This window comes from Talpa occidentalis, unplaced genomic scaffold (genome assembly GCF_014898055.3).
Source record: "Talpa occidentalis isolate TD23 unplaced genomic scaffold, MPIMG_talOcc4v2.1 talOcc4.8, whole genome shotgun sequence".
NCBI lineage: Eukaryota > Metazoa > Chordata > Mammalia > Eulipotyphla > Talpidae > Talpa > Talpa occidentalis.
Window position 1 is genome coordinate 26,464,234 of NW_023605194.1, and position 11,079 is coordinate 26,475,312.

General features: G+C 38.7%; 1 protein-coding gene across 8 annotated transcripts in view; it reads left to right on the plus strand.

Annotated features, from left to right (window-relative positions):
- The window catches only part of IDE (insulin degrading enzyme), an 82,401-nt gene extending 71,601 nt beyond the window's left edge, over positions 1-10,800 (plus strand). For all 8 annotated transcript variants that reach the window (XM_037497230.2, XM_037497228.2, XM_037497227.2 and 5 more), the window contains 5 exons: positions 1,453-1,725; positions 2,733-2,794; positions 6,747-6,819; positions 7,737-7,804; positions 8,508-10,800. In XM_037497230.2, the coding sequence (XP_037353127.1) occupies positions 1,453-1,725; positions 2,733-2,794; positions 6,747-6,819; positions 7,737-7,804; positions 8,508-8,603 (572 nt within the window). In that variant the 3' untranslated portion in view covers positions 8,604-10,800. The remainder of the gene's footprint in view (positions 1-1,452; positions 1,726-2,732; positions 2,795-6,746; positions 6,820-7,736; positions 7,805-8,507) is intronic.
- Positions 10,801-11,079: the final 279 nt, after the last annotated feature.

Sequence of the window (11,079 nt, forward strand, 5' to 3'; positions counted from 1 at the left end):
AAGTACAAGCTGCTTATGCATAAAAAGGTGGGACTTGCATCATCCAGAGATGCTCAGAGTCACTAAACTTTGGGAACCCTGAGGGTAGCTATTATCTCTTCTTCATCTTTGTAGCCCCAAGTCTAAGGCACCTGGAAGGTACTCAGTGAGTATGTGTGAAGAAATATTTCAGGTACTGTTAAATTAAAAGTCTTGGAGATTTGGCAGGTTTGATCAGTGAGAAAAGAAAGTAGTCCCAATAATGACTAGGAGAAACCATGAAAAAATTTTGTGTGAATCTCCAAGTACCAATCATCTTTTGAAAAAACTACTGTGCTAGATGATAAATATTTAAAATGGATGTTATGAGTGGTCCGTCCTTTCAAGGAACTCATAGTTTAATCAGGAAAGTAGAACTGTAAGGGATAGTTCAGTGTGTTTCAGCTCAAGTACTACTAACAGTGTTTAAACTCTGAAGTCTATGCTGATAATAGTTCTTTCTCAGGAGTGGAACCCCAAGCTATCAGAGGTGTGGTTCAGGACAGAAAAGCTGAAGAAAGCAAGCCATGAGATCTGCTTATTAAAAAATGTTTAAGGGAGTTAGTACATGAGCGCACAAGGTGACAGTAAATGTGTGACCTTCAATTACTTAGTTTTTAGGTATTTTCAGTCTTAGTAGAGTTGGTTCAGGATTGAATTATCTAATAAGAAAGGCAATAGCGGAGCCAAATTCACATATGGAACTTGAATAGGAAAGGAAATAAATTTATGGCAATGGTCAGAACATGAAAGTGAGTCCAACATTTTTATAGAGATGAAATAGCTTTAACATAGATTGAAGGACTGAGGATTAGTTAAGGGATCTGAGTTCGAACGATGAATATGTTTTGGTTCTGTTTAAGAAGAAGAAAGTGTTATCCAAATTTCTAACTATACTTGACCTTTGAACAACCCTGGGATCAGAGGTGCTGACCTTCACCCCAAAAATACACTGATAACTTCTGACTCTCCAAAAACTTTACTGATAGCCTGCTGTTGACTGGAAGCCACACTGATAACATAAACAGTTAGCACCTGTTTTCTATGTTCTATGTATTATATATTGTGTTCTTACAATAAAGTAAGATAGAAAAAAGGAAATGTGGTAAGAAAATTATAGAATGAGAAAATGCATGTACTGTACTGTACTTGTGGATGCTGTAAATTTATGTCATCTGTTCACAAGAAAATCCATGTGTACAATATGCAGCTTAAAACCCTGTTGTTCGGGGTTTATTCTTCTATATTCTTCAGAGAATTCTTTTGTTCTCTCCCTAGGAACTGAGAGTAATTAATTACTCATATTTCTTCAGAAGACAAGCAATATGAAACTCCAAAGTAGATCTTATTTGCTCTGAAAAAATAATTTTTGAAAGGTTAAAAGTCTCGAGTCTCAAAATGCCAGGTCCTGACTGACTGATGTTTGTGTTTCAGGCTATATCGTCTTCAGTGGGCCACGTCGAGCCAATGGCATACAGGGCTTACGATTCATCATCCAGTCAGAAAAGCCACCACACTACCTAGAAAGCAGAGTGGAAGCTTTCCTAATTACCATGGAAAAGTCCATAGAGGATATGACAGAAGAGGCCTTCCAGAAACACATTCAAGCATTAGCAATTCGTCGACTAGACAAACCAAAGAAGCTATCTGCAGAGTGTACTAAATATTGGGAGGAAATCATCTCCCAGCAGTACAATTTTGACAGAGGTAAGGCAGAACTAGGACCCAACATTTATTGACATGTAAGTGTAACATTTAAGATCATTCTGCAAAAGGATATTCGTTTTGTAGGTGTTGTTTTAGTACTGTGTTGAGAGTGGGGATGTAGTACTTTTAAAGATCTGTATTTACCTAAAATTTTCAGTCAGAAACTTTGTTTTATTTCTTCTCTAAAACTAGAGCTGGATATACTTGTATCTCATAATACAATCTAACTTTACTTTTGTATTCAATCATTGTGTTCTGTGCACTTAAATGTTGGTGTCTATTTCCCATAACACTAAAAAAAAATAAAAAAAAAAAATTGCTGATTAGAACTCTCGAGTCAGTTGCTGCCCTGAGGCAGAGGGGTTCAGATTTACCTTTAGGGGTAGTCAAAAATTGGTTCATGCTTTTTAGATTTGGGAGCACTGTGCTCATAGAAGTTTCCAGCTTACCAACTTCTATTGCCATTTTTCTAATACAGAAAATAAAGGTGGAGTGTGATAAACTACACTGCAAGTCAGAGGAGTTGAATTGTCTTCTCATTCTGACACCAGCAGGCTGAAAATCTTGGCCAAGATTTTCACCTTCTCTAAGTCTCTGTTTCCTTACCTGTAACTTATCTAGCAGTTATAGTCACTATTAATGATAATAGTAACCTGCCATTTATTGACCATTTGTCATGTGCCTGGCATCACGTAATTATCTTTTATCATTTTCCTTAGTTTTCATTCCAGCCCTTGTTAAGTCATTATTATCCCCAATTTCCAGGAATGAAAACTGAGGCTCAGAAAAGTTGAAATGAGCCCAAGACCCAATAGTTTATAGGTAGAAAGTCAGGATATCCTCTTACTTTTTACTTGAAATTTATTCCCTTATGACTTGCAGAAGCAAATGATCACATAAAAGTACGGTCTTCAGAATGTTGTAGTGAAATATATTGTCATTAGTGCATTTGTCCTGGACTACTCAAAATGGAAATATTAGCAATATATTATTGATTACTTTTTCAGATAATATAGAAGTTGCATATTTAAAGACACTCACCAAGGAAGATATCATCAGATTCTACAAGGTAAGTTGAATTTGTACATTTAGATTTTGACTGATGAGGAATTATTGCATATACTGTGTTACATGTTACCACTTAGAACCCATTCGGGCAGGATTTGTGTAAGAAGCATTTTAATGCATTTAAGTATTTTGACACATATTACAGGGAAAATTCATATTGCTTCTAGTACTCTTTTCCTCTCCCTGTGGAACAAAGAGTTGGCAGCCCTTCCAAGTCCACTTCTTTAGGCCATCCTTTATTGGCCATCCTTTGTTTCTCTCTGTTCTGCACCCCAGCCCACAGAGAACATTGTTCAGTTTGTTTGGTGAGAAGGAAGAGCGAAGAAAACAAATGGAACTTGAGAATTCAGTTATGTTCTAGGCTCTGACAACTATAAATTGTCTTCACCCATTTAGATGCCACTGGTGCTGCTTTTTTAAAATAAGTGATTACTCATCTTTGAACTGTGTTCAGAGATCTTATGAGTTTTGAATGCCTGTGCCTGAGAAAGTCTATCAAGATGAAAGGGAGGCATCATCATTAAAGTCTTCCCAGAACGTCTTTAAGAGGTTGGCACCATGGGAAGTCTGTACCTTCCACTCAGTTTTGCTGTGAACCTAAAACTGCTTTAAATAATAGAATTTATTTTTAAAATATACATATGAAGATGAACAAAAACATACAAATTAAAATATTTTCACATATATTATTTTAATTAAAAATAATATAATTGATTTCTAAATGTTAATTATAATTAAAACTATAAAAATAATTTTATTCTGAAATACATTCTTAGATGGTCTTTGTGTATATGAAAAGAGAGCTACAATAGGACTGTGAGGGGCAGAGTTAGGTATAGGAGCAGTGCTCCAGGATGCAAGTCCGCTGCCAGGCTGTTCAGTTGTCTCAAGTGTCCTGGCTAGAGCTGTCAGCCTCACTCAGTGATCCCAGTTTCTCTGAAGGTTCTTTTACTTGTAGGCAGCAAAGAAGCATGTGTGGCCAATGAAAACAGACTCAAGGCAAAGCAAGACTAGCTAGCTTTGTAGCCAAGTAACATAAGCTTTTAAGCCTCAGTTTCCTTACTCCCAAAATAGAAATTAATTGGAGTATTAATTGAAGCGTGAGGTATATCAAGGAATTGGCACTTAGTATCATTTAATAAATACTATTATCTCTTTATTGGTAATACATTTTTTGCCTTGAAGTCATAAAATAAGTTTTAGTTGTATTTACCATTTAAAATTGTTTCATTTTGTAAGTTTAGGTATCCTCGGTAGTTCTTTCTTTTGCCTACAAGAGGGCAATTACATTAAGTTCTTTTTGGTTTCTAAGATATTCATTTTAAGGCATTACTGGTTATGGGCGTTCAAAAAGAATGCTGTCCTAATATAACTTACTATAATGTTTCCAGAAGAAATGAAGATTTTCCTTTCCTTGCATAAATTCATTTGAGATTACAAGTAGTGAAAATAGTAGTTATGCAACTGGATCTTATCTTTAAAAATGAGAGTATTTATTACAGGTTTAACCTAAATCTAGAATAGCATTTCCCTAGTTGTGTTCCTTGGTACAGTAATGTTCCCTATGATATTAATAGGAGCACCTAAAAAAAGTGTTTCGTAAGTTTGGGAATTATGTAAGTTTGGGAATGACTGTACTCTTTATCACAGTGTGTTAGCACTTTAAAAGTTCTAAGAAACCCCGCAATAAAGATTTCTTCAATCCAGCTTTTGATTAACAAAACATTTCCTAGACTAATTTCACCATGGACCTTTTTATTTTTATTATTTATTTATTTTTTTATATTTTTTTTTATTTTTTAAGATTTATTTATTTATTTATACAAGCACTGGGTATAGTAGTCAGAAGCGCGGGAGGGTGAGAGAATTCACCAGAGTCAGAGCAGGATGCAGAACAGGCAGAAGGACAGAAGTACACTGCTGAGGGGAGCAGCGGGCGGCAGGAGAGGTCTAGCGCGCCATGTGGGACCCTCCTCTGGTGGCCGGGGAGCAGCCGGGGATCAAACCGGCACTGCAGAGGCTGCGGGCAGCCTCGCAACCCAGCGCTCAACCGCTGCGCCACCAGGGAGGCCCTTTATTATTTATTTTTTAAAGATGTATTTATTATGCATACAAGAACTGGGGTACAGGCCAGAGATGCAGGGGGGTGAGAGGACTCATCAGAGACAGACTGGGGAACAGAACAGGCAGATTGACTGAAATACACTGCTGAAGGGAGCAGCGGGCGAGACAGCAGAAGTCTGCACCATGTGGGTTGCTCCCTGGCCAGCTGGGAATAACTCGTGCTGCAGAGGGTGCGGATTGCTTCATAGTGCAGTGCTTAACCCCTTGCACCACTAGGGAGCCCCACCTTTTTTTTTTAATGTACAGAATACCTGGTACTCTAGTGAATGCAGTTTGTAAGAAAATGTGATTTGTTGGTTACTTGTTTTTTAGGAAACTGGAGATTGTGCAGAGTTGGTCAGGGTATTGAGAACAGTCTGAAACTGATGAGCTTGTTCTGTCTACTGGTACTGATTCATGAAAGTTTGGGTGAAAAAGGATCAAGAATAGATCGTTGGCAGCAACGACTTTAAAAAGTAAGAAGTTCTTAGATGAGGTTATTAGAGGCAAGCCTGGGCTGAGCTCCTGAAAGAGGCTGGGGTGGCCAGAGCAAGTCCGTGGGAGAATCTGGGCTGTTCTTCCAGCTGAGGGAGCCATGGTCAAGTTTGCTATGCCACATCAGCAGGTCTTCCGTTATAGTGCACAGCACCAAGACATAATCACTCCCATAAATAACTGTTGAGTTGATTTGGCTTTGCTGATGATCTCTCCCTCTGAGGATATAAAATATAACTTCAGGCTGAGTCATCGGGGGTAGCTGCATCAGAACTGTATTTTCCTTTAGGGAAAGATCAAAATGAAGGCCCAGCATTAAAAGAAAAGGTGGGCCTCCCTAGTGGCGCAAGCTTGTTAAGCACTGCACTATGAAGCAATCCACAGCCTCTGCAGCACGAGTTCGATCCCCGGCCGACCAGGGAGCAACCCACATGGCGCGGCAGACTTCTCCTGTCTCGCCCGCTGCTCCCCTCAGCAGTGTATTTCAGTCAGTCTGCCTGTTCTGTTCCCCACTCTGTCTCTGGTGAATCCTCTCACCCCCCACATCTCAGACCTATACCCCAGCTCTTGTGTGCATAAATAAATAAATATTTTTTTTTAAAAAGAAAAGAAAAGGTGAGGTGATACTTTCTCATAGGATCCATCTGCCAGCCTACTGCTTACCAGTATTCATGGTAATGACTATGGGGAATCCCATAAGGCAGTGTGGTGGAATGGAGAGAACAAGCAGACCCACTTCTGACACCATCCCTACCAGTTCTGTCACTCCAGAAAGTCATCATATCTCTCTGTGTCTCTAAAATGGGTATCATTATTATGTCTAGCTTATAGAGAACTGAGTGAGCTAACACAGTAGAGTGCTGATACAAGGCAGTACTCTAAAATGTTCGCTTCATTTCTCTCTTGGTAGTTGAGGAACCACAGCAGTGCTCTAGTGCAGAATCTGGAAAATTTCTTGCAGAAGCAGACTTTGTAGTTGTCCCTTGACTTAGCTCAGGCCATTGTCTCTCAGACATTAAAGATCACTAGGTACAGCCTTGTGTTGTACCCCAGTGAGTACCAGGCTAGGTTTTAATGCCAGCTCCGGTGCTTATTAGCTAAAGGAGTTTGAGCCCACCACTTAATCTCATTGGACTTGGTTTTTTTCATCTGTAAAATGGTGTTTAGAACAACTCTCACCTACCTTACCAAATCTTTGTAGAATTTAAATGAAATATTGTAATAGGGGAAAGCAGCACAAACATCTTTTCTTTTTCAGGCTATGTGATGGCTGCTCTTTCATACCTGTAAGAGAACATCTCACTTTAAGTTCCTTAGCCAGGTAAAAGGATGACCTTCTTGTTCTTTCTGCCTAGGAAATGTTGGCAGTAGATGCCCCAAGGAGACATAAGGTGTCTGTCCATGTTCTTGCCAGAGAGATGGATTCTTGTAAGTATTAATTACTGATTTTTTTAAGTATATTTTTAGACACAAGATAGCTGTCCCTTGCCATAGCTGTATCTTTATAGAGCACCAGAAAGTAATAACATCAGAAGAGGAACTAGAAAGATAGTCTGCTCTATCAAAGCACAAAAGAAAGGGAAGAGAGAGGGCAGTACTCCTACTGCCTACCTGTGACTATGCAGTGCCTCTTCTTCCCAACTCTCCTCTGCAGGGCAGCAGCCTCCCTGCCTGCCCATGATCTGTTCCATGCTGGGGCTTCTCTTCACTGACCTCTCTCAGTGGAGGCAGCTCTCCTCAAGCCGCCCGCCTGCATGCAGGCCTCTCTCAGCAAACCTGTCCCCTTTCCTTTCCCTAATAAACCTGTTCTTTAAATATATATATATAAAAGAAAGAAAAGGAAGAGAGAAATGTGACCGTTAAGGAGAAAGCTAGTAACTGGCTAGCACAGTGCTAAGCTAGCCAAAACTTTACAAGAAAACACAGCTGGCTGTTGGTAGGACATCTCCAACTTCAGCTACGTGGACCCCCTGCTTGTGGGGAGAAAAAGCAGGCAATTTATGTGCTCAGTCCTTTCCATCTCTTGTCTCCGGCTAAGGTTTGCCCCACAGCCATTAACCTCCCTATTCTCCTGCGTGGCCAAAGCCTTGGGGCCTAGTGAAGTCAGACCTGAGCACTAATGCTGCTGCAGCCAAGGCTTTGTAACCACAGTAACATCCTGAACTATCACCGATGGTTCTCTGGAGAGGAGGCAGGACACGCAGTCAAGGTCTTAGGAATAGACAGTCTGAAAGGATCTGAGAAGTACATGAACTGGGTCTTGTTTTGTAGGTTCTTTTTTGCAAGTTGCTCTTGTATACTAGTATTAATAAGTGCAAAACATTAAACATTTCAATTTCTTGCAGGTCCTGTGGTTGGAGAGTTCCCATGTCAAAATGATGTAAATTTGTCACAAGCACCAGCCTTGCCACAAGTAAGAAATATAAATGTTATGTTAGATTGCACATTTAGAGGACTTTGTACTTAGATGGAGCTTATTCAATCAGGACACTTTAATACCTAAAGGTTTCAGGTCAGCTCAGGTGTTCAAGCTTCTCCCTTAGAGCCCCCCTAAAAACCAGGTCACCATTCTCTAAGACAGCTCCCAGTGGTCATCTTTCCCTTTTCATCTGCAGAGATTCAGCCTCTGCCCTTATCTGCCTTTGCCCCTAATCTGAACAGTTGTATTACCCTGTGATGAATTATCTCTAGCCACATCTGTCTCAAGCCCTCTCCACAATGCCTTAATACACCTCTCCTAAATATACTTACAGATGTATTGTAATCACCTGAAAAGGTTGGCATCTACTTGCAAGAGGACGAAATTGTCCTTTGCTGGATGGCACACCAGCCTCTGCCTCTCTGCTGAAGCATTGGTACTAAACCCTTGTGTACTGGCCCTTGTATGTCCAGAGAAGAACGAAGAGTTTCCTTCTGGCCCAGAGTCATCATTGGGGTCACTCACCATAGGTTTACATATATGCTCCATCCCTACTGATCCCGCCAGACAGCTCAGCAGAGTATAATATATCGGGTAGAAACTAGTGTTTGTGAAAGCAAGATGTTGATTCCTGTTCGGTGTGCTTTTTCAGCTAAACATACTAAGAGAAAACCTTTTGTTTTTGTTTTTTTTGCAGCCTGAGGTGATTCAGAACATGACTGAGTTCAAGCGTGGTCTGCCACTGTTTCCCCTAGTGAAACCACATATTAACTTCATGGCTGCAAAACTCTGAGGATTTCCTATGGGTGGGAAAGTGCAAGTGGATGCATTCCTGAGTCTTCCCAGAGCTAGGGAAACAATCTTAGCCACCTTAATATTTTCAGGCTCATTGTTACAAAGACAAACAGAAAAAAAAGAAATTGTCAAATGTCATTATGTAGAAATATTAAATCCAAAGTAATTAAATTACAAAATCTTATAAATGTAGAATATTTTTAAAATACATGCCTCTTAAATATTTAAAAAGTTTTCTTTTCATTACTAAGGGAAATTCCCCTTATATAACAGTACTTAAAATGATGAATGATACTCCTTTAGAATCTTCCTTTCCTATTCTGCAAAACAGTCACTTGTCAAAAAAAAAAAAAAATGTTAGCTTTCTCCTAAAAGCCTTCTAGGTTGACAGAAAAGGCCTCAAAACATTTAGAAAGGTAACAGATAACTTTGTTAACAATTGATCCTCAAATTGGCTTTCTACTTGATGGTTTCATGTAAATCAGTGGAGAACATTACATTTGGCAGATTATAAACAATGCAATTTTCTTTCATTAGTGAAATTGCTGATTATATAAGGCATGGTTTTAATCTTTTTATAAAACGTGAACATGTTTTATATTCAAACTAGCATATGCTGGAAAACCTTAGAACACCCTACTTATTTACAGTGCTAGAAATACAGACTTACCTTACATCAATTTTGTCCCAAACTGAATTTCTCAGGATTACTGTGATTTGTTTCTTTCTGATTGAATTATATTGACATTCTTGTTCATAGTTGGTTTGCAGTGTTCCATCAATTTTACTTTTCCCCCATCAACATGTTGCTGTGTTTAACAAGTACAACCTTGGTCAACTTCAGAGCCCACTGTGTGTGTGACATGCTTTTCTAACATCATATATTATAAATACCTGTGCTCTTTACTGCCATGAAATTGCATTCTGAATACCAACCAAAATATTTGCCCCTTTATGAAGTCAGAAGACAACAAGTACAAGGTCACCTTTTTGGGGGTATAAATAAAGCCCTGGATTCTTAAATAGTATGAGTTCTATAAGCTCTAAAATCACTTTTGCTACCAGTCTAATCTTGCCTTAAGTAAGTTATTTTTGAATCTATAAATATAAACATACAAACCCACAGATGATGACTGGAGTGGACTTTTAAAAAATATTTTTTTTCATGAGATACTATTTTCGATGAAACTGTTACTGTATATTTAGCAACTGTTTTGAAATATTTACTGTTAGTTAGGCTTGCTTCAAGAGAAATTGTGAATATACTTCCACATACAGGCACTAGTAACACTACGTGGCCCTGTTGCTCACTATCTCAGGCAAAGTCAAGAATGGCATTTTCAGATGACATTTTGCCACCGTAGGAGTAATTTGCCAGGACTTCTTCCTGTGGAGTCATGTCTTTTTACATCTTAAGTTTTCACATTTGCCATTTTCCAAATAATCTAAATTTGGGGCAAGAATGATATAATCTCTACTATGGAGGCTGTTTTCAAAAGCAGGGCTCCATTTCTACTATCAGATAAATGTGGTGCTGTAACTGTCTTTTTATCCCTACCTTCAAGAGTTCCTTGTTTGAAGCCTGTCTTTGTCCATCAGAAGGTGTGTGAGTCATTACTTCCTTCTGATTTTATGCATTTGCAGGCTATTTATTCAGCGTTTCATCAAACTGCAAATATATACAAGAGGGATCTAAAATTAGTCCTGAGTGTTTAAATCTACTGCTGTAAGAGTAAATAATCCACCTACCTTTTCTGTGAAAAATTATGTGCTATTGAGTAACTGAGCTCTTTTTAAAAAATGGGTGAAATTTAACAGTGTCATTTTTATGAGAAAGTCATATGAAGAAATCTGAAAGGAATCTCATGTAGTCTTCCAGGAACCTATGATTGTTGTTCAGTATGCTTCAGCGTCATCTGGTTTCCAAATTGGATTGAGTACTGTTGGATCACTCAGGCATACTAATGGATTCATTAAGTGGATCCAAGCTGCAGTCCATGAGCAATAACAGACTACCCCAGATACTGCTATTTACTCAAAGCTTAGTAAATGAGATCTGTAAAGCAAATTAAGTTATTAGTTACCTGTGACTTTTTAAAAGAAGTCTTTTAGTTGATGTGGAAGAAAGAGCATGTGACACAGCCATTATGGTGGAGTGCTAGGGTAATCCTGTTTACAATAAATTGCCTGAATTTAACCTCTGGAGTTTGCATTTGTTTTATTTTTACAGTTTGACTGATCAGTCCTCAAACTCTTAGTGTCCTGATTTGACAATGTTTCTTGTTTTCATTGTTCTCCATGCAGAAAGTAGTGAATTCTGGTTTTTGTTTTGTTTAAATATATCTGGGTAATGGTGATTTAATTCAATAAATGGGTCAGCCTGACAGTTTAAGAGTACACCAGTTTCATAAAACAGAAACATCACTGACTCCATACCCAGAAAGATTTGTCTCAGGTATTACAGGGAGGAAAAT